We start from the raw sequence: 23,608 nt of genomic DNA on the forward strand, positions 1-23,608 counted from the left end.
CCTAAATGGACTAAGGTAATGTTTCAGTGGCTTAACGCAAAAAAACACATTGTCCAAAGTTATTTATTACTTCTCTCCCATTATAAGCACGAACTTTAAAAGCTACCTTATATTGGCATTTGAATAAACAGACACTAACACTCCCCAAGGATGTCAAAATATTTGTTGCATAATAGTTTCAGGTTTATACAAATAATGTCTTCACCAGCACCACAGAAATTCTGTAGAAACTTCTCCTCACCCCGGGATGTTATTTGTTGATACTGATTTCAATACAGTCACCTCACTGAGTATAGGCCAGAAAGCAGAGCCTGCCTTTAAAATGGTAAGGCTGGCCGGGCATGGTGGCTCATGTCTGTAAGCCCAGCACTTTGGGAGGCCGAGGCGGGTAGATCACGAGGTCAGGAGTTCAAGACCAGCCTGGCCAAGATGGTGAAACCCCGTCTCTACTAAAAATACAAAAATTAGCTGGGTGTGGTGGCAGGCGCCTGTAATCCCAGCTACTTGGGAGGCTGAGGCAGAGAATTGCTTAAACCCGGGAGGGGAGGTTGCAGTGAGCCAAGATCGTACCACTGCACTCCAGCTTGGGTGACAGAGTGAGACTCCGTCTCAAAAAAGAAAAAAAACATGGTAAGGTTGGCATTGTCTAAGTTATGTCTCTTTTCTCGAGTCCTGACACCACAGACCTCATGCTGCTGTCTTGCTGACCCTAACCTTCTTTTCCTTCTGCAATCCATAATTCTCTGATGTATGTGCTTTAAAATGATTTCAGTGCCACGATACTTCAAAGTGATTTCTTTTCTTATTTCACCATCACATAGCTGAACCTCCTATCACCTACCTTGAGTGATTACTGCAGGCAAGACTGCAACGTGACCAATGAAATTAAAGAAATTCATGCAGGCTGGGCGCAGTGGCTCACACCTGTAATCCCAGCACTTTGGGAGGCCGAGGTGGGTGGATCACCTGAGGTCGGGAGTTTGAGACCAGCCTTGCCAACACTGTGAAACCCCATTTCTACTAAAAATACAAAAATTGGTCGGGCGTGGTGGCATGTGCCTGTAATTCCCGTTACTTGGGAGGCGGAGACAGGAGAATTGCTTGAACCCTGGAGGCAGAGGTTGCAGTGAGCCGAGATGGCGCCACTGCACTCCAGTTTGAGTGACAGAGGGAGACTCCGTCTCAAAACAAAAAAAAAAAGAAAAGAAATTCCTGCTAAGGTGTGAACCAAATGTCAAAATGCTTCCCACCCCTTCCTTTCCCTTACTCCCACACAGGCAGACTGGTCACTCTTCTGAAGACACCCACCGTTTACATAAGTGAATGAATAAATACCTGACATCCAGAAATGTGACTAGGTAATTAGTGGGAGGTGAGGCACAGTGAAGAGGCGGAAAATTCTGGGCAGTGGGTGGGGTGGGAAGCCTGGGTGCTGTCAATCACACCGCCTGCACTAAAGCTTCTTCATATCAGTCTTACCCAGTTGCAACCATCCAGGGAGAATATTGTGCCAATTTCAAAGACACTGCTTCTGGGGTGGGCTCTAGGAGGTGGTAGATTAAAGGGTACAAAACAATCCAAAGTGCAGGGCTCTTTTACGTTGGGTGTCTGAAGGGCCGAGAACACTTTGTAATTTTGATCTCCTTGAATGTATTTAGAAAATTAAATCCCTTTATAATTAAAGCCAATAATGAAAGGGCATTAAAGTTATCCAATCTATACACCGCATTAGTTTTTAATCTGCGGTTGGGCTGTAGCCTTTACTTCTTGATCTTTTCTATCTCTAATCTGGTTATAACTGCCTGTCATTTTTACTTTTCCTGGGAGGGGCAGAGCCTCTCTTTTCTCTTTTCCTCTGAGGTGTGCGAAGTGTTTTTTTTTTTTTTTGCCTGAGTTGATGGATAGTTTCCGAGATTTAATCCCTTTCTCTGGTTTCCTGACATTTCCACTTAGAGTTGACTCTTGTGTTCATGGCCAGAATGAAAGGCATGTTTACTAGTGCTTTGAAGTTTCAAAAGTGGGCCTGGCGTTCTTGCTGACTGCTGCGGGTACTGCTGCACAAGGCCGTGCTGAGGACAGCGCTCCCGGCGGCAAGGAGCGACCTGCCCCGGTCTGGGGCCCCCAGCCCTCCCGGCGGCGAGTGGGAAGTAGCAGGAAGCGGGCTGGATTCCGCCCTCGAGGAGGGCCGGGGGTCCTGGGACTAGAGCCAAGCCTCCTCCCCTCGACGTCCCGCCGGTTGCGAGCCAGAGCCTCGGTACCCCCACCCCCTGAAACAGCCTGCTTCGTGGAATCTGAAGCTGGGCCACCCCCTGGGCAGGGCAGGGCTCGGTGAGGCTAGGAGCTGAGGAGCGCTGGCAGGTGAGGGGGGGAGTCTGGAGCCGGGCTGGAGGTGAGGGGGCGTTGAGGGGTGGTACAGAGGGAGTGGAGGCGGGGCTGGGGGTGAGCCAGTGAGCTGCGGGGGTGGCACAGAGGAGGTGGGGACAGAGATGGGGGTGAGCCGGAAACATGAGGTGGGGATGAGTGGGTTCGGAGCTGAGGGTGAGCCAGTGAGCTGGGGGTGGCACAGAGGGCGTGGGGGCGGAGCTGGGGTGAGCCGGGAAGCTGGGGGTTGGCACAGAGGAGGTGGGGACAGGTGGGGGGTGAACCGGAAAGCTAGGGGTCGCGGGGGTGGTGAGTGGGTTCGGAGCTAGGGAGTGGCACAGTGGTGACGGGGCTGGAGGTGAGTCGGGGGGTTAAAGGGTAGGCACGTGGAGTTGGAGATGAATTAAGGCTTTGGAGGGGCACAGAGGTAGGGGGGCACTCAGGTGGAGGCGAGCCCGGCTGCTGGACGCGGACGCCACCCGCACCCGGAGCCCGCGCAGAGGCCTCGAGGGGAGGGGGCGGGGCCCGTGAGGGGCGTGGCGAGGGAGGGGAAGTGGGCGGGGCACCGCCGGGAAGGGGGCGGGCCGGGGGAAGCCTTGGGTTGGGGCAGCGGGGCGGGCGCGTGGCCTGGCCGCGGCGCGATGAGTGGGGCCCGGGCGGCGCCCGGGGCCACGGGCAACGGCGCGGTCCGGGGGCTGCGGGTGGACGGGCTGCCCCCGCTGCCCAAGAGCCTGAGTGGGCTGCTGCACTCGGCGTCGGGCGGCGGCGCGTCTGGGGGCTGGCGGCACCTGGAGCGGCTGTACGCGCAGAAGTCGCGCATCCAAGACGAGCTGAGCCGCGGGGGCGCGGGCGGCGGCGGGGCCCGGGCGGCAGCGCCGCCCGCCAAGCCTCCCAACCTGGACGCCGCTCTGGCGCTACTCCGCAAGGAGATGGTGAGTGGGGCTCCGCGAGCGGGGGCTCCTCTGGGTCGGACTCGCAGTCCCGGGAAAGTTCGCGGGGAGCGCGCTCTGTCCGGAAGTCCTGGCGCCCACCCGCCTTTTCGGGCTCCTCGGCCCCCGGCTGCGGCGCCGTTCTCCCAACGACCCCCCTTTTTCTCGCGCGCCCCGTTCCCACGATTGGGCCCCCCCGCGGGAGAGGCCCCCGCGCAGAGAGCGGCTTTCTTACGCCCGGCGCCTTCAGTCCGGCCCCGCTGGCTCGGAAACCTGGGCGCCCGGAAGCGCAGTGCGGGGTTCGCGACTGGCCTGGGGGCGGGGGCGGGGGCGGGGGCGGCCTTGTCACCCCTCCCCGAGTGAAACAGACCTTTCCGGTGGGGGAAAGGCTTTCACAGCGGCCCAACGGGTTAACGCGATTGCGTTTTCCTACCACGAAGAGGACAGCTTTTGTCCGTCGCCAGTGTAGACAGCATATTGGAACAGCCCGGCCCCCTCCCCGGCGCCCCAGGCCGCGCGTCCATGATCCGATTACCGCGGGATGGCCCCGGCGCACAGATGGCTGTGAAAGCGGACGCGCACCCCGGGCGAGGGAGGCGGCCCGGTCCCTCAGCCCCTAGAAGCTGATTGCCCAAACCCGCTTGAGAAAGATGTGAGGTGGCTGTCCTCCCGGTCTGGGTGCTGTCCATGTGAGTTCTGCGCCTTGTGTCTGAGCTCCAAACCGTGGGCTCAGTGTTTCTCTGTGCTTGGGAAGTACATTAGCTGTTTGTGGACCAGAACACACATGATTTAGGGTGACGCTAAAAGTAGGACAAGGGCAGGGGTTTAGGCAACAGCGAGTCTTTCCCCAGCTTTCTCGGCCAGGCATAGGCCAGACAAGAAGAAAACAAAAACTTTTCCTCTTTTCTGCCATGTTACTGGCCCCCATCACCTCCTCCCAATTCCCTCCTTTTAAAAGCCTCCCTTTCCATTCACCTCGTCCAGGTTGACTCTTTTCCCTATGGGTAAATTATTAAGGAAATCTAACATTAGGAAGGCTGCCTTTTCCCAAAACTAAATTTGCCAAAAAAAAAAGAAAAAAGAAAGAAATTGTTACAGGAATCTTTTAAATATGCATCTAGTGCATTTAAGATATTGTTTAGAAACATTCAGAGTATGCATACTTTTTTTCAGGAGCATTATCTGTTCTGAAAACTAAGACTTAATTGAATTCAGAAAGCAGCCTTAACACTTTTAATCAAAGAGATATTGTCTTCCTACTCTGTAGCTGGCATTGAAGTGATTTCCAATTCTCACTGAAAAGATTTTCTAAGCTTCTTACAGAACCACTTAAATTCCAAGCCAACCGTTTTTAATTTATTAAAAAACATTCATTGACATAAGCATCACACAGCTGGTGAACTGCATTTTAATTAGATAAATCTACACGTAGTGTGTTCACAGTCTGAACTTGGACGTAGCAGAACCACGGGGGGGGAAGTAGGAAGATCATCTTTGATTATTTAAGTTCCATACTTGAGCAAGAGACGGAAAAACCTCAGGGCCACTCCTGTTGTGAAGCTGTGGTTTATAAACATGCTCTGGAGTCTTGCTATGGTGGCTTGGGAGTCAACGTGCTATTCCCAAAAGTATTTTTCCAGGTCCCTTCTGGTGTGACTGAAGCACAACCACATCCGTATAATTACGCCTTGGACCAGAGCTCTCTGTAAGCCTATTTGAAGCACAAGAAAAATAAACAGCCATCTTTGGTCTGCCTGGTATTTAGCTGAGATAAAGATAAGGTATGGCTGCAGGCCTTGACAAGTTCCTTTCAAGAAATGTCACAAGGCCTTTAAAGTTGCCCAGAGAATCTTTCAACTTTTTAGTTGATTTACTGACCATGGGGTCTGAGTGGACAAAGCTGAGACTCCCTCTGGGGAGGCCTTGCAGAGTAAGAACTGGGAGTTCATTTCTGAGATATCTGCAGAATAGTTTGTGTTGATCGGTTTAAGTTGAAGGCCTGAGGTCAAATCTGTGGCAGGAGACATAACTAGATGTCATGGCAGAAAGTGATAAATGCCTTAATTTTTATTTATTTTTATTTTTTAAAGCAAGCATAGAAAGAGGGACAACTTCCAGCAGGGACAGGGAGCAGGGTGGTGTGGAAGACCTCAGAAGGTGAAAGAATTTCAACAAGGGAAAAAGGCACCAGGAAGGCAGCTGCGGAGCTGGAGCTGGGAGTTCCCCAGTTTGATATGGGAGTGCCCCAGTTTGAAATGTGAGCAAGAAGGGGCTGGGCAGGTTGACCAACTGGACTCTGGGAAGCTGAGTAGCAAGGATGGGTGTTCAGCAGGAGAATGGTACTATCCCTGTTGGACTTTGAAGAAATGAATTCTACAGCAGGGTGCAGGAGGGAGAGCTGGACTTTGGAGGCTCAATGGGAAGATGAGAGGTGTTCATGGGAGAGGTGATGGAGTCCCCAGCAGGGCAGGGCCTTGCTAATGTGAAACAAGACTCATGTGGGAGACACTTTTCTGAAGCAGAAGCTGGAGGAATTACTGAGTCAGGGAAGATGATGAAAAGGGGATCAAAGATAACTTAAGCTTTTTTATGCAAAATGCAGCCAAGCAAAAAATTAAAAATTACAGTGCTAGCACCTAGAAATAATCACTTTTAATATTTTGGGATATCTTCTGTTAGGTGCAATGTAAGTGCTTTCCATATAGTATCTTATTTAATTGTATAAATTCTCCATGAGATAGATACTCAAAGTCTGTTTTATATTAAAGAATGGGATGCTGAGAGTTGAACTCCCTTAAGGTCACAGACCGTACCAGGTCTGTTTGGTTCCAAAGCCCTATTTAACCATTGCAGTCTGCTGTCTGTGCACACGCACGCACTCACACACGCACACACATACATACAACACATTGATCACGTATATTTTGGTTTGCTTTTTGGGCCGCACATTGCAAATATTTTCCCAGTCAAGATATAATGACTTCAGTGAGTGTGTCGTATACCACTGTATGGCAGTTAGCAAGGTTTTGAAGCTTAATAATCACTGGTGAAGTGGGGTTCACTGTAGCATTTGGGGAGTCAGGAGGAGTGGTTGCTTTAGGGAGGAAAGTAATTTGTCATCACATCAGCTGAAGAGCATGTTAAACATTTCAGAATGTGGAGCTGGAAGCTGGAAGAGAGGTTTTGGGCTGGAGATAACTGGTGGAAGAGATGGTTGGAGCTGAGGGAGTAATACAGTCTCAATGGGAGGAGAGGCCATTAGGATGCCGAGGGTGGAACCTGGGAGAGCTGGAGTCCAGGGCTGAGAAGCGTCTGTCCCATGACTGCTGGTGCCCTCCTCTGCTTGGAGAGTTGTGGTTTCAGCTCCAAGTTTCAACACCTCCTGTTCTAGTAACCCTTGTGAAATTCTGCACTACTCGTAAGTCCTCGTCCCCCACCCCGAGAAGGGCCCATTTGGAAAGCTTCAAGGGTCACACAGATAGTTACTGCTCTATAGACCAAAAAAGTCCCTTTGAAAAAGTTGATGATGATTATTTTTACATCAGAGAATATTTTTAGATCATGTTTAAGAGATGATTACTGGGTGTATGTTAGAAAGTGCTGTGGACGCTTTAAGGGTGAATAGGAAATATCTAGATGTTAAGGGGCTTATCACACCTGGTAGATGTGGGTGTCTTTACAGAAAAAGAATTGCTTTAGTTTGGACTAGTTTTCATTTTTCATGACCAAAGACTGTATATTAGTAATAGAAACTTAGTCTGAACTAGCTTTTGCAAAAGGAGAATCTTGTAGGCTGGATGTATACAGAGACAGACTAGAACCAGGGCTTATGGGGAACCTAGGAAGTCCACTGAGGTCTTCTCTTCCCCTCCTCCTCTGTTTTGTTTCTTTCCTCCATTTTGGAACCTGGCCGCTAACAGTGGCCCCCCTCAATTTTGGCCATGCTGCTTAGTTGCAGTTTGCAAATACTGTGGAAGGATGCCAGTTGGCCTAGCTTGGGTGGCCTGGCCAGCCTGGGCCAGCCAACAGTGACAAGGACAGGATTGTATTTTAATAAGATGGTGTGAGCATGTGGATGGAATCAGACACTGGGGATTCTCTAAAGAAAGGACAGTTTGCAAAAATGGAGCAAGGGGTAATGTAGTAGATATATACTGCAGACCCCCTTCTATTTAAAAATACTTTGCCCTCAAGGGTCCCACAATTTGAAAGATTTTTTTTATCTGCTAAGCTGATGGCTAGCTTGGCTAACTAGATCTTGGTTGGCCTTTAAAATATTTGCATGTGGTTGAAGGATGTCCTTGACTGGGTGTCAGCTGGGACCCCTGGCACACACCAGTCCTTGCATAGATTTCTACATAGACTGCCTTTCCCAGCACCTGTGCGAGGTTAGATCATCAGCCTTACAGGTAACCAGAAGTCACACTAGAGTGTAGAGACACAAAGACCCTCGGCCCTGGGGGCAGGAGAGCTTCGAGGAACTGGGGATTCTTGGGTTCAGCTGCTCCCGTGGTCAGCAGCAAGGTCTAGTAGCTTTGATTTGGAATCTCTTTGCCTCATTTTTTTTCTTTAAACTATCAGTTATTTTGGTCTCCCACCTGTGCAGAGTGGGAAGTCAATCCACACAGAACTTTTGAATTCCCAAATTGCAATGCTGTGTAAAGAATTGAACCTAAGAAAAAAAGAAGTTGAATTTGTGAAACCAGTAACAATTAGCTTTCCTACATTTTAGTTGAAACAACTAAATGCCTAATGAGTTTGTCCAGTGAACTGGATTCCAGCTCATTAGCTGGAATAGCTGACACCCCAGTGGAGTACAGTCCTTATCCTTAATGTGAAACCAGTGTCTTACAGAGGAAGTTTCAGTCTTTAAGAGGCTGTGATTGAGTCAGGCTACGAAGTGCCATTTGGAATAAGAGGATTAGCTCCCAGTGCAGCATTCTTGATTGGCATTGGTCAGAGGAGATTGGGAATGTCCAGCAGCCTTTAATACTGTCTGTTTTCACTGGTCTTTCCACTAGCATAGTCTAGCACAGCGATCCCCAAAGGATGGACTGCCAGCTCCAGAATCTCCTAGGCTGCTGGCCCAAATGCAGATTTCAGGGGCACATTCTAGTGGAATCAGAAGCTGAGAGAAGGAATCTGCCTTTTTTTTTTTGAGACAGAGTTTCGTTCTTGTTGCCCCGGCTGGAGGGCTGGAGTACAATGACGCGATCTCGGCTCACTGCAACCTCCGCCTCCCGAGTTCAAGTGATTCTCCTACCTTAGCCTCCTGAGTAGCTGGGATTACAGACACGTGCCACCACACCCAGCTCTTTTTGAATTTTTAGTGGAGACGGGTTTCTCCATGTTGGTGAGGCTGGTCTCGAACTCCTGACCTCAGGTGATCTGCCCGCCTCAGCCTCCCAAAGTGCTGGGATTACAGGCGTGAGCCACTGTGCTTGGCAGGAATCCGCATTTTTAGCAAGCCCTTTAAGACTAGAGAAGCACATGAATCAGGGATCAAAAGCTCGAATTTGGTGTTAATAAACTGTGTGATATAGTTCTGATAAGCCACTTCACTTTTTTGGGCTAAAATCTCTTATTGGGAAAATGAGAATTAAATGCCATAAAGGGCCCTTTTGGCCATGGCAGTATTCTTTCTTTTTTTGAGATGGAGCCTCGCTCTGTCGCCCAGGCTGGAGTGTAGTGGCGCGATCTCGGCTCACTGCAAGCTCCGCCTCCCGGGTTCACGCCATTCTCCTGCCTCAGCCTCCCGAGTAGCTGGGACCACAGGCACCCGCCACCACACCCGGCTAATTTTTTGTATTTTTATTAGAGACGGTGTTTCACCGTGTTAGCCGGGATGGTCTTGATCTCCTGACGTCGTGATCCGCCCGCCTCGACCTCCCATGGGATTACAGGCGTGAGTCACCGCGCCTGGCCGGCAATATTCTTTACCCCTCATGCCCCTGTGGTTCTTTCTGGTGCCTATAGAAGAAATTTGCTCTGTCATAACTTTTGGGCACAGGTGCGGGGCCTGTCACCAAGCAGTATGCTTGGTGTCCCCAAGGACACTTCACAGCTATACCTAGTTGCTGTGAATTCCTTGAATGCAGAGAATGGGAAGCAGGAAAGGAAGAAGGGTACAAGTTTGCTATTCTTGGGCTCAGTTCATCAAAAATTAGGCTGTCTGCAGCAGTTATTAAGATTTTCAAGCCACTGCTACCCTGTACTTTTCCTGACCCCATCCCAGTATCCACCTTATAAAAGCAAAACCTAAAAAAAGAATATCTAATGGTTTGTGTGTATGAAAGCTTGCCCATGTCTTTGGTATGAGGTGGGGGACAGTAAGGGCAGTGTGTGGGTCGCTGCCTGGCTTCGTTCACTTGGTGCTATCTCCAAGTGAGGTTAGAATTCTCGTCCCAAGATTTGAAGATACAAAGGATTGAAAGTTTTTTTTTTTTAATACCACTTTAAACTTTGCTCTATTACAGTACCTACCTGTAAAGTACTATAAATTGATATTTTTCATAACTCACAAGTATCTTACAACTCTTCTTCTTTTTTCCCTTTTGTTTAAAGGTATGCATCTGTTCAGTATAAATGTAAATGTGCCCCAATAATTGGCAGTGTGGGCACCTCTTCATCTGCAGATAGCCTCAAGTGAGCTGTAGGCCCGGCATTTCTGTGCCTGGCAGACACTGGTGCCTCCCCTGCTCTGGGTCCTGGCCTCACCGACACAGCTGTAGTCCCGAGACCAGGTGGGCAAGGATGTTTAGGGAGGGTTCAAGAAGGGGACCATGCCCCCGTTGCAGTTCACTCCCACCAAGCTGCAGATGGAAGTTTCACAGTTTTGCCCTGGGATTGGCTGCAGGAACTCCATGGAGGCTTTACCCCCCACTTGGAAAAACCAAGCTTTTCGTAATCCCGTGGAGGAAACCAGGCAGACCACAGACTCCATACTCAGGAAGCGAGCCCCGAGGCTGGCTGCTCAGATATTTGCCCCCCTTGCCAATGTCATTCCCCATATGGAGCCCTGGCCTCCTGGCCGCCTTGGCCTTTGCCCACACGCTCCTGATGTTTGGAAGTAATGATTAGACAGGATTCGTAAAGGCTGCCCGTGGCTTCCTGTGGCTCGTTCCCCACAGACACTTAACACAGATGGTCACCGTCTCCCAGGAACTCTGGAGACAGAAAAACCTTTAGCCTGCTTTAGAAGTCTACAGAAATTCATTAAGACATGTGGCCTTTCCCGTTTTGGTGGGCACTCTCCGTTCACTTCCATGATTGGCCCTGACAGCCATCAGCTGGCCTAGTTTTGCAGGTGTGCGCTTTCTGAGTCTCAAGGATTCGGGAGGGAGGCACCATCTTTGACCAGAGGAGGGATCTGGGGAGAAAGGAGGGCCTCTGTCCTCTGCCCAGGGCTGTCTAGTCAGGGGGTAATTGTTGGGGAACCCCAGGCCTCTCCCAGCCAGGAGAGCCTAGGCTGAGGAAGAAGGTGACTGAGATGCACGTGAAAGCGAGTGTATTCTTAGGTCGGTGACTTGGTTCACCTAAATGGATTAATAAAGTTTCTCAGCTTTCATTTCCAATAAGGTAAATATTGACAGGTATAACTCACATAAACAAAAGCTCTTTGGGACTCTCAGTTGCAATTAAAATTGGATATAAAATATCCAAGTTAAACGCTGTTAAAAGAGCAGTGGCAAGGTGTTTAACATCCCTTATAACCACAGATGTGTGCATTAAGACAATAAGGTATCATGTTGTACCTCCAAGACCGACAAAGATAGAAAAGCATGATCCTGTCACAGTGAGGGTTTGGAGAAGTAAACCTCATGCATTGCTGGGGGGTGGGGTGGGTGTAAAGGACTGCAGGGTTTTTTTGAGCGCAGTTTGGTAATACCTCTGAAATTGAATATGTATGCCTGTCTTTTGACCCTGTAATTGCATTTTTTAAAAACTCTAAAATGGCCTTGTATTAAATAGTAAAGCAGAATTGCAATATAGTTTTAAGATATGTGTAACTTAGGTCACAAAAGCGATGTAAAATGTTTGCAGTATGACTGTTAAATCTTCATACAGCTAAAGCCAATTATTGACTTTTTTTATACAAATACAAACATAAAATCATTTTGTGATGAATAGTAGTCCAAATTGAATCACTTTATTGGTAAATATCTTTCTTCCCATTACATTTTCCCATTGCTTTGGATCTGAGGCCCGGGATTGGAAATGCGCCTCGGGCATTCTTCTCCTCTTGTCCTCCTTGTCCCCCACAATTTCATATTCACAAGTATATCTTAAAGAAGCATCCACACAAGTGGATAACAGCACTTGTACATGGATGTGTATTGCAGGATTTTTTTTATAATAGTGATAGAATACTGTACAGTTGTTGAAAAGAATATGGTAACTATATATGTATATAGAAAGATGTTCACAGTGTAAAGTTACAAAACAGTATTTACCTGACTTTGTGTATGTGGTAACAGTAGAGAAGAAACCATATGGGTGTGCATAGTGCCTTGAGGAATATATGCTAAACTACTACAAGTGGATATCTGAAGAACCACAGTTTCAAAGTGTGGTCTGGGGACCCCTGGGGGCCCCCAAGATTCTTTCAGAGGGTCCATAATTATATGATGGTGATATTGACAAATGTGACTTTTTGGTTATTGTGTAAGAAAATGTACCAATATTTGGAAGATGCCGCATAATTTATTGAATCCATTTTCCACCTTTTTCATATGACTAACGCTTGATATTAAAAGATCCATTCAACGTGCAAGACTGATGGGTTTTAATGTAATAGAGTGTGAACATTTCATTGGTATAGTTCCAAATTCCACACTAAACAACAGTCAACTAAAGGGCAGTAGCAAAGAGGAATATCCACGATTGTCTGAAAAGGCTCTTGAAATACTCCTTCCTTTCCCAGTTATACAGCTGTGTGAGGCCAGATTTTCTTCGTTTACTTCAACCAAAACAGCACGTCACAAAGGACCAAATGCAGAACCAGATAAGCCAGACATGTAAAAAGATTTATGAAAATATTATTTGTGTTAACATGTAATGGGCTTATTATTATTATTATTATTATTATTGAGACAGAACCTCACTCCGTTGCCCAGGCTGGAGTGCAATGGCAAGATCTTGGCTCACTGTAGCCTCTGCCTCCCAGGCTCAGGTGATCCTCCCACCTCAGCCTCCCGAGTAGCTGGGACCACAGGCAAATGCCTCCATACCCAGCTGATTTCTGTATTTTTTGTGGAGATAGAGTTCTACCATGTTGTCCAGGCTGGTCTTGAACTCCTGGGGTCAAGTGCTCCACCTGTCTTGGCCTCCCAAAGTGCTGGAATTACAGGTGTAAGCCACCATGCCTGACTGGTTTATTATTTTTAGTGGATTAATACATATTTTAAATTTTCTCGGTTTTAATTTCTAGTAATGTAAATATTCATAGGTATAACCCACATAAACCAAAGCTCTTTGGGACCTTCAGTAATTTTTAAGAGTGTTTGGAGACCAAAACATTTGAGGTCTGCTGTTTTATAACAGGGAATTAAGGAGAACTGGTTCATATGATTATGAACCATTTGAATTTTTAATACAATTAGAATACAATTAGAGTGTTTATTTTTACAATCAGAAAAAAAAAAAAAAGAATGTACAAAGACATTTCTTAAAGAAAATGATCAATTGCTTTTCTTCATCTGTTCCCAGGACAGAACAAGAGGAAATGGGCTTAGTTTGTACAAATGTTAGTTTAGGTTAGAGATAAACAAGAATGTCCTTCTGAGAATTGTTAAATTGCAGAACTGGCTCCGTGTCAGTGTGGATGCCCTCACTTGTAAGTTAGCAGAAAATCCAACCCAAACCGCTTTACCTGGTAGAGGAGTTTCCTGAAAAGTGTAGAGGTGGGATGTGCTTTGGGTTTAATGGGGCTTAATCTGGAGGCACAGTCATGCAATCTGGTTTATCTTCTGTCTCTGAATCCTGATGGCTCTTTAGAGTCTAGTCCTCAGCTTGGCAGGTCTGAAATATTAACAGGGGATGAAGCTGACCAAATGACATGGGTGTGTTTCTGCCCATTGGGAGGAGAAGGCTACATAGGAGACCACATCATCAGAAGCTGTTTAGTGAGCACAGAGCTGGAACCCACCAGGAAGCTGAGAGTCCTTCAGGGTGTTTCTGTCAAGCTTGGGTAGCTGAGCTCATAGGCCGTCTCCAACTGCATCAACACTGATGAAGTCTCTCTTTGGCTTTTTCTAAGCAGTATGAAGGGCAGCATCCTTCAGTCAACACATCCTTTATCAGAAATCAGGTTATAATCGATTAGATCTCTGCTTTCTTCAATTACAGTCCAGGCCTGTGGATATAAACTAGACATTGTGATTAGATTTGGGGCATTTACCAAGTCTTTAAAATAAATTTGTGAGCCATCTGTATATGCTTACTCATTCATTGTGTTTCTAAAAGATAACTGTGAAAGTTTTCTCATTGTTAATACATTTTCATAATAGAAAACTTAGAAAATTCAGAAAAGCCAGAAATAAAAATTGCCTGTGATCCAAGCAGCCTGCTATACCACTGCTGAGTCTGGGGCCTGTCTCTTCATCTTCCCTGCATAGGCAGTGCAGGGTGATGGTCAAAGCACCCGTTTCAGAGTCCTGCAGACCTGGTGTCACTCTGCCACTGACTAAATGGTCTTAGGCAAAGGCCTTTGTCATCTCTTTTCCTTTCTTTTCTTTTCTTTTCTTTTCTTTTGAGATAGGGTCTTGCTCTGTTGCCCAGATTGGAATGCAGTGGTGCGATCACAGCTCACTGCAGCCTCAACTTCCTGGACTCAAGTGATCCTCCCACCTCAGCCTCCCAAGTAGCTGGGACCACAGGCACGTACCACCACGCCCAGCCAAATTTTAAAATATTTTTGTAGAAATGAGGGTCTTAGCCGGGCACGGTGGCTCAAGCCTGTAATCCCAGCACTTTGGGAGGCTGAGACGGGCGGATCACAAGGTCAGGAGATCGAGACCATCCTGGCTAACACGGTGAAACCCCGTCTCTACTAAAAAATACAAAAAACTAGCCGGGCGAGGTGGCGGGCGCCTGTGGTCCCAGCTACTCCGGAGGCTGAGCAGGAGAATGGCGTAAACCCGGGAGGCGGAGCTTGCAGTGAGCTGAGATCCGGCCGCTGCACTCCAGCCTGGGCGACAGAGCCAGACTCAGTCTCAAAAAAAAAAAAAAAAAAAAAAGAAATGAGGGTCTTGTCATCTTGCCCAGGCTGGCCTGGAACTCCTGGGCTCAAGCAGATCCTCCTGCCTCAGGCTCCCAAAGTGATGGAATTACAGGCGTGAGCCTATAATCTGCACCTGCCGGTTTTTTGGTTTCTAAAAAAACTTAACATTTTTCATGGTGTTTTGGTTTAAATCGACACAAATTTCCTTTGAAAGGTTCCTCTCATCTTTTAAGCCTTGTTTCCTAGTGGTCATGTTTCTATTGTCCTTTCTTTAAGTTAGGAAGAACTCTGTCTCCCATGCAGCCTCCAGAGATACTCAGAGGCTTTCAGTGACCTAACACCCAGCTGGGAGCCACCGCCCTGTCTGAAGTGTATTTGTATGTGGAGCCTACTCTTTTGAAAATCCGAAGTGAAAGGAAGCAGTTTCAAGGGTGGTTTGGGCTTGTTTGGCCCCATTGTTGGGAATGCTGTGGCTTGCGGGGCCACCTGCGTGTGTTGCGGGAGGGGTGGAGGGGAGCTCTGGGCATGGGAGAAGAGGAGTGAATGATCAGGAAGGAAGCAGGAAGCCTGCACAGAGAGCGGAAGGACCTGCACTCGCAGTTTACAGCCATGGAAGCTGCTGATTGTTCTTGAATTTAAAGTAGAGAATAAAGGACCACAAATTGCAGGGTTTGAGCATTCCATGTTTTTCTTAAATGAGCCTGTCTGCATTTTCAAAACGTGTGCTTTCAAAAGAGAGCTGTATTTTCTGAATCCAGCTGTGAATGTGGAGACCAGCCGTCCTCCAACGACATGCGGGAACGCACCATTAGATGCAGGCTGCTTCTGCTCCGAGGGTGGCTTGCACGGTGGCTTCCCAGCCACTCCTTTTTCTGGAAGGGTGAGAGGTTCTTGTTCATGGTGACTTAACCATGTCTTACAATCAAGTCCTTTTGGATGGTCACTCTCTCCCCTTCCTGCAACCAAGACCCACATGCCTTCGGTGTAGAGAGATTGACCGCCAGGTCTGCTCTCTGAAGAGCGCTCCTGAGGAAACTTGGTTGGGTGTCTTTGGCCCTCGATGTGGTGGGAGGCACGCGAGGACTCAGTAGTCTGGTGCTTCCCACGGGGACACCTGGTGGTGTGCAGGGCACTCGGTGGCTGCCCGTTCAGCCTGCACCTCTGTGACTGCCTGAGGGATGCAGCCGGAGGTCTGTGGGTGCCAGCACCACCCCACTGCCAGGCCACTTCTGCAGCTACGTATTCCCGGGGAGGGTGTCTGAGATCTCTGCAGCCAGGCGTTGTCACTGATTCACCAAATATCTGCCTGTCTGCTCTGTGAGTTTCTGGGCTGGGTACTGAGAGATCCAAAAGGGAAATGGTGTTTGCCTTCATGGAGCTTGTCCCGTGTCAGGAGAGAGAAGACCCGTGTACACACTGATCACAGAAAGAGGAGTAAATGCCCTAAGACAGATGGAGAGGGCGAGGGGAAGGGGTGAACGAATTGGCTGAACCAATCACAGTCTGAAGAGTGGAGGGAATCAGGTACAGGGCAGGTGGTTGAGGAGCATTGACAGATGCAGTGGGGATGGGGGGTGTAGTGGGGGACAGTCTGGGCTGTGCAGGTTGGGAGTCAAGGGCATAAGCCTGAAGAACAGTCAGACCAGATGGTGGAGTGCTGGCTACGGATCTTCCGCCTCCCTCTAGAAAACGTAAGTGTTGCTGTGTAAACCGCCACAGCTGAGGAAGAGGGGCCCGGGCTAGGAAGTCTTGGTTTACTGTGCAGCGACTTACCTCATGTCCTCCGAGCTGATTTAGAGGATTTCTGGTAAATCAGGAAGTTTAGTCTGGTGCCTGAAGGCAGTGGCATTGAGAGGCTGGGACGTGTGTAGGCGTGTGTGTGCGCGTGCATATGTATGTGTGTGCGTCTAATCCTTGTTAAATCCGTCTGAACTTTTGCCATGTGTTGGGTTGGGTAATAGGTGTGTGCGGGGCTGCGCTGTATTCCTAGGCGGGTCAGAATTCCTTTCTAGGCCAGTGTTCCACCTGATGACAAGGCAGCTTTGTGAGTCATCTGGGTGCTACAGTGCAGAAGTGTCCAGGGAGAGATCCTCTTTGCTTTCCACTCCTTGCCGGGTGCGTCACCTCGGTGGGCCTGGGAATAACTTGGAAATGGCACTGTCAGGAGAAAAGCCTGGAGCCAGGTGTCTGGCTGGAATGGAGTCATGGGGGAGTCAGAGCCTTTGAAACCTAGAAGCGTTCAAGCTCCTGTGTTTACCTGGGCCGACCTCAAACCATCCTAGGAAGGAGAAAATCAGACCTGCTCTGATACCAGGGTGCCTACTGCTACTTAGGTGTTTTTCAGTGATTCATTCCTGGGGTGAGAAACTGCATCTTGGATTTACCCACTCTGCTGGTGTCAGAGGGGCTCAGCAGGGAAGTAGGTCTAGGATTCCAGATGAACTTCTTCCATGATTTTTGAGCACGTACTGATGTGACCCCCAAGAGGACGTGGCTTTCTTGATTAAAGTTAATATTTCTTTTATTAAATCCTAGAAAAGATAGGGACGTCAGAGCTGGCCGAGTCAGACTCCTGGGGCATGTTGATGGTATCCAGATGCCATTCTGCAGAGGAATCCTGGAAAACAGGAGCAAGTCTAGAGGAAAGGCCGCGGGTGGTTAGTGGGCAGGAGGTCATAATGAAAATAGTGGAAGAGCCTGAGATATTTAGCTTGGAGAGAAGAAGACAGGGTTGGGTTTTGTTTTAGGGCATAGGGGTGGTGGAAAGTAAATGACCTTCAGATTAAAGGGTAGTGAGGAAAGAGTGAAACTAGATCTGTTTGGATGCCCAGCCATCACACCCAGCATCAAGCGCTCTGTGGGGCCTCCAGGCTGGGAGGCTTTGACTTTGTATAAAATAATCGTATTGGTTTGGAGAGGAGCGCACTGGTTTGGAAGGTCCTCCTTTTGGGGTTTGAGGTAAGATATCCCAAGTCCTTTCCTAATTGAAAGTTTCCCCTTCCTCACGAGGCAGTGTCACTGGCACCTTGTCACCCTGCCTGACTATGCTGGCTGTCTTCTGAGCGAAGGTGACCATCTGGCTCCTTCTCATGTACCACCTCAGCGCTGGATTGGGAGAGGAGCGGGAGGAACAGTGGGACGGGGCGCTTCTGTTTTCAGAGCCTGGCTGCACCTACGGCTCCTTCCTGAGGCGAGTCTGCCTGCTAGCAGAGTGGAAGAGAAACCGTGGAAATAATAACAACAATGAGAGTAGAGGCTATTGATTTTTTTTTTTTTTTTTAGTAGCTGAGCAATTTATCCACGATTTCTCAGCTGGTGAGTGGCAGAGCCAAGATCTGAACCCAGGCAGGGAGGTAAGCAGGTTCCGAGCCTGCACTTTTAATTCCGTGCTCTTCTGCTCGGCTGGCCTGAAATTCCAAACTTACAGGATAATAAATATAAGTGTCCCAGGAAAATCAGAAAGATATTTGTGTCAAGATCACTGGTTCTTTGCTGGAACTGGGCATCAGTATCATCTGGGTACCTTTTGTGTTTATTTTTTCAATAGAAAATTCCTAAACTGACTTTTCTTTCCCTCCTTCTCTCCCTTCCTTCCTTTCTTCCTTCTTTCTTTCCCTGTCTCTCCTTTTTTTCAATAGAAAATTCCCAAACTATGGATAATTTTTAAAACACAAATGACAGATATGCTGTTTCCCTCCTTGACAGACACACATCCTATCGAACTCTAATCAAGAAAAAAAGCAAGCAGTGGTGTCTGCCCTAGGGTGTGGTGGCCTGGGCATCTCTTAAGTTGCCCATTGCTTGCCTATTCAAGGTATGCTTTTGAGATGCCATTGAATGAAGTTTGCCCTCTGAGTACAGCCCTGGAAACTGTCTCTCTTTTGCTTGCAGTTCATTTAGGACAGAGAAGCAACAGTTTATATAGGGTCACAAAGTGTTTGAGCTAGCCATAGATGAGCCAGCCAAAGTCCCCCATTTTATAGGCTGGCAGAGGGTCGGGACCTCAACCAAGCCACAGGGGATGGCAAAGCTGGGCCTGGAGACCACGCTCCCGACCTGTGACTGAGGTCTCTTCCTAAGAAAATTTAGAGATTCTAGTGTCATGAGTAGTTGTGGTAACAACAGAACCCACCTCTCTATCTGGAAGTCTTCTCGAGTGTCTTAGCGAAAGATGCTCTGAAGGCTGGGCACAGTGGCTCACGCCTGTAATACCAGCACTTTGGGAGGCCAGGGCAAATCACTTGAGCCCAGGAGTTTGAGACCAGCCTGGGCAAGATGGCAAGACCCCATCTCTACAAAGAATTTCTTTAAAAAATTAGCCAGGGATGGTGGTATGCACCTGTAGTCCCAGCAGCTTGGGAAGTTGAGGCAGGAGGATCCCTTGAGCCCAGGAGTTTGAGGTGGCAGTGAGCTATATGGTCATACCACCGCACTCCAGCCTGGTTGGCAAAGCAAGACCCCATCTCTAAATGTGTGTGTGTGTGTGTGTGTGTGTGTATGCTATGTAATAAAACATAGTTCTGATTTTTATGGTTTATTCAGGCCGTAGGAGAGAGACAGTCAGTGTTCACTTGGCAATTTAGAGTAGTTGGAGGATTTGAAGAATAAACCTGGAATTTAACACCCAATCTGTTTACAAGATGAACACTTTTTACCAGGCCTCAGCTTCCTTTTGTGAAAGCCCTGCTGTCTTATGTGTAAAATCTTATTGCTAGGTAAATGAGTCATTTTGGTAATTATAAAATCTGTAAATCCTCTGACACTTTCTGTATGCTTTTCTACATGCACATACCCATGCATCTTTAGTGCTTTAGCCCAGGAGGCATTAGCCCTGTTTATTGAATGGATTGATACTGAATCTCCCTAGTAGCTCCATAAGAGAAATTATTGTTCCATTTTGCCATCAACCAAGGCACTGAGATGAAGGTGATAAATGCCTTGCTCAGTGGCCAAGAAGTTGAAGGCAGGTCCCCTGGTGTCTTCTTGAGTTTCTTCCCGTTGCCATTCAGAGCAGGGTCTGTGGAACAGCAGCATTGCACGGGATCACCATAGGGGCTTGGTGGAAGCACAGCCATCCAGTGGCACCAGACCCACTGAATCAGAGTCTGCTTGTTGAACAAGATCCCCGGGTGGTTCTCATTCACTTTAAAGGTTAAGAGGCGCTGATGCTGTTCTATGCTGCATTTCCAAGTGGCTTAACTGTTCTCTCTTTGGTATTGGTGTAAACGATGCATTTCCTGTTCTGATCCTGCTCTTTTCTCTGGGATGGGTGGTGGGTAAGGGAGGAACTGGAAGATAAACAAGTATATGACTTTTATACATGTTCTTTGTTCTTTTGCTGCTTGTTTTTGTGGGGCTCGTTTTCAGGAGGCACTGTAGAGCCCTTCATCTTCCAGGGCTTTCTCGTACTCAGTCAGTTACTCTGGGGAGGGATCCCAGAACCATCTGGGATAAGACTGACCCTGCCTGGAGGAGAGGGAGGCAGTGTAACCTCTGACCACTGAGCTACACAGAGGTGGGTGCTCCAGGGGATGTCACATTGGCCAGCTGCTGTCGCCGGCAAGGGGCATTCTGTTGCCCCTGGGAGTTGAGAATGACTGCATCGCTCAGATCCTAACACAGTAGCAGGGAAGGCCAATGTCGGTCTTCTCCGAGTCTAATTGGGAGAGAAGGTGACACACTCGTTTCTTGGCGTCCAAAGTGAAAGCAGGTGGGGCCACTAGAATGTGCAGTGCTGTTGCTTCATCAGGCATGCTCAGGAGGGCCAGGGTAAATTCTGCAGGCTGACCTAGTTGCCTCACAGATGCGATCCTCCCTGGACTCATTGAGTAACGTCTGAGGTGTGGGCATAACACAATTAAGGTGTTCTCAAAGCTGGAAATCCAAAGCATCCGAGTGATGCTCTGAATCATTCACCGTGTGGAAGGAATGTGCTGGCAGGCGCAGATTGCCGGCTGAGTGTTCCACCGAAATTAAACTCAAGTGCTGACTTCTTGTTTTTTACCTCCCCACCCCTTCCCTCAAGGTTGGTCTCCGCCAGCTGGACATGTCCTTGCTCTGCCAACTATACAGTCTCTACGAGTCGATTCAGGAATACAAGGGGGTGTGCCAGGCAGCCTCCAGCCCAGACTGCACTTATGCTCTGGAGAACGGCTTCTTCGATGAAGAGGAGGAATATTTCCAGGAGCAGAACTCCCTGCACGACAGGAGGGACCGAGGCCCTCCTCGGGACTTGTCACTGCCTGTCTCCTCCCTCTCCAGCGGCGACTGGATTCTGGAGTCCATCTAGAGGGTCTTGGGAGGGATGTGACTGTTGGGAAGCCCTTCATACTGGACACACTGTCAGCATTTGCTGCTTCTCTTGCAAGAAAGCACCTCCGTTTTGGATGGTCCTCGGGCACAGGGGATGAGTGCTACCAGTTTCATTTGTAGGCAGGGAGTTCTCCGCGGACGCATGGTGGCAGTCTGCTTTGATGGCAGCAGTTTTTGCTTAGGTGACCTAGAGGTCCTCAGCAGTATCCTCCACACCTTTCTATTGAGGTGCACCTGCTGGGGATTCATAGTGAGAATATAACAAGAGGATCTCGGTGAAAGGCCTCAGTGGGTGTTTTGTGTGAGGTGGCTTGTAGCCAGCTGCTTCCTTGTGGATGGTAGAGTATTCCAGTCCTCTTTGTGCTAGGGTTCTTGCTTCCAGTTTGGGATGTGTTAGAACCACCATTTCACTGCTTCCCTTCCTCAATATGCTCTGCAGCTTTTCTTGCTGTTTAATGAGCTTTTAAGCCTCTCGCTTCAGCTTTATTTATTTGTAAGCTGCATTACTAACTGCCCAGTGATTCGGTGAAGGCTTTTTACTGAAAAAGTTCACATTTCTAGTCACCCCAATCAACTGGCTTTTTTCAACCAAAAATTTATATCATTCTTTGTACAAGAGGAAGGAAGATAATACAAAGACATGTTGAATAGTGAAAAAAACAAAAAACAAAAAAACTGAGGCAAGCCAATGTTCTGTAAAACTCACTGTAAGATGGCAAATGTTTTCATTTTTAAGATTCTGAATGTAAACTAGTGTGCTAGAAAGCAAACCACCCTCCACTCAAACCAGTAATTACCTTAAGCCTTAATATATTTATTAAAATACTTTATGAGAACATTATACTTTGTAGGTTAAAAATGAGGATAAAATGCTAAACTATCTGTTGTCGTGTGTTATTTTATTCTGAGTTTGAAATAATCAACTTTCATGACTGGAATGCATTGAGTCCAAATAATGAAAGAAAATTAGTTTGTTTTTCTGCCACTAAATGCATTTGAAAGAAGGTTGATCTGTTGAGCTTAAGGAATCATTTTAGCAAGAGTAGATCACCATTTACAGCTGGTTCTCAGTGCTCTCTTTTTTTTTTTTTGTGAGACGGAGTCTAGCTCTGTCGCCTAGGCTGGAGTGCAGTGGCACGATCTTGGCTCACTGCAACCTCTGCCTACCTGGGTTCAAGCAGTTCTCCTACCTCAGCCTTCCGAGTAGCTGGGATTACAGGCGCCCACCACCATGCCCAGCTAATTTTTGTATTTTTAGTAGAGACGGAGTTTCACTGTGTTGGCCAAGCTGGTCTCAAACTCCTGACCTCGTGATCCACCCGCCTTGTAATCCCAAAGTGCTGGGATTACACGCGTGAGCCACCATGCCTGGCCACTCTTCTGTCTTTGAATGCTGCAGACTCGTTCATCTTTCTTTTGGTGCGATAATTGCTCACTAGAGCCTCCTTCAGGTTAGGGAGAGGAAGACATCTCAACGTCATGCATCGCCCAGTGTTAACCTGTCAAGTACACCCTGTGTCAGGAACTGGGGTGAGATACAGGGAAGGAAGAATATGCCTGCTTATTTCCTCTGTTGAAAGGAGGTAAAATGAAAGGTGGCAATTAATTGCCTTCAGCACATAACTGGTCAGTGGGGACAAGAAAATTGAAAGCAGTTAAGACCAACAGAGTTAAGTTTGGGTCACTTGCAGGAACCTGTTCTTTGAGGCTGTTCCATGGTTACAGTGAGTTGAACCCTTAGATCAGCTGTTCGTGAACCTGCCCACTTTAAGAATCACCTGGGGAATGTTTAGGAAAATACTGATGCCTAGGGCTGGGCGTGGTGGCCCATGCCTCTAATTCCAGCACTTTGGGAGGCCAAGGCAGGCGCCATCAGAAGGTCAGGAGACTGAGACCATCCTGGCCAACATTGTGAAACTCTGTCTCTACTAAAAATACAAAAATTAGCCGGGCGTGGTGGTGCATGCCTGTAGTCCCAGCTACTGGGGAGGCTGAGGCAAGAGAATCGCTTGAACACAGGAGGCAGAAGTTGCAGTGAACCGAGATCATGCTTCTGCACTGCAGCCTGGCGACAGAGCGAGACTCCGTCTCAAAAAAAAAAAAAGAAAAATACTGATGCCTGGGCTCCAGCACCCCGCATCCCTAGTCTGGATTTAATTAGGAGTGAGGTGTGGGCACCTCTATGGGGTGAGGAAGCCTCCCAGGTGATTCTAATGTGCAGAAGTGTTGCGATACAGTCCTTCAGCTACATAGTGTTCAAAGCACTGTGTTCAGAACACTACAAAGTGTTGCGTAGATGAGACCTGCAGAATCTCAAAGCACCCTGGCCCTGCTGAATCAGCCCCTGCCTCTTAACAAGACGCCTCTGATGATTCCTCTGCACAAAGCTTGGGAAGCAGCTTTCTGTCGGCTCAGTGCGTAGCACTTGGAGACCACTGCTTCGTAGAGGGCTACCAGGATATCCTTCAGCACTGAGGAAGAGCGGGCCCCCGGGCATCGTCAGGAGACCCCAGTCCTCTCAGAATGGGTCAACAATAGCAAGGGAGTGAAGCTCCAAGGACAAGTTCAGGCTTGGGGGAACTCATGGTTCAGAATGGCTCCCTTCCCTGGGTTGCTGCCTCTGGGCTGTTCTGGAACTGCAGTGATTCATTGTGCTTTTGAGTTTTGGGGCTTTCTTCTCACTATTGCTGGATAGTCTGTCAGAGTTAGACGCGGAATGAGTCGAGGCAGGCCAGGGGCCTCTGCCTTGCTGCTGGGAAGGGCCAGCACATTCCTCGTTCCTATG

At 48.2% G+C, this 23,608-nt stretch overlaps 1 protein-coding gene across 2 annotated transcripts; it reads left to right on the plus strand.

Annotated features, from left to right (window-relative positions):
* Positions 1-2,983: 2,983 nt before the first annotated feature.
* FAM89A (family with sequence similarity 89 member A) lies at positions 2,984-21,705 on the plus strand. Of its 2 annotated transcripts, none has more exons than XR_013416058.1 (2): positions 2,984-3,979; positions 20,537-21,705. XR_013416058.1 is itself a non-coding variant. In XM_001106483.4 (2 exons), exons 1-2 carry the CDS (start codon positions 3,003-3,005, stop codon positions 20,798-20,800), a joined length of 555 nt encoding a protein of 184 aa, XP_001106483.1. In that variant the 5' UTR covers positions 2,984-3,002; the 3' UTR covers positions 20,801-21,705. The 2 variants fall into 2 exon arrangements, 1 of the variants encoding a protein (XP_001106483.1); XM_001106483.4 differs by having other exon boundaries at positions 2,984-3,293.
* Positions 21,706-23,608: the final 1,903 nt, after the last annotated feature.

This window comes from Macaca mulatta, chromosome 1 (genome assembly GCF_049350105.2).
Source record: "Macaca mulatta isolate MMU2019108-1 chromosome 1, T2T-MMU8v2.0, whole genome shotgun sequence".
NCBI lineage: Eukaryota > Metazoa > Chordata > Mammalia > Primates > Cercopithecidae > Macaca > Macaca mulatta.

What these genes read in the sequence shown, in the direction of transcription:
- FAM89A (XM_001106483.4), top strand. Translation starts at nt 3,003, where the DNA reads ATGAGTGGGGCCCGGGCGGCGCCCGGGGCCACGGGCAACGGCGCGGTC. An exon ending in CGCTACTCCGCAAGGAGATG is followed by an intron (nt 3,294 to 20,536) that starts GTGAGTGGGGCT and finishes CCTTCCCTCAAG; the next exon opens with GTTGGTCTCCGCCAGCTGGA.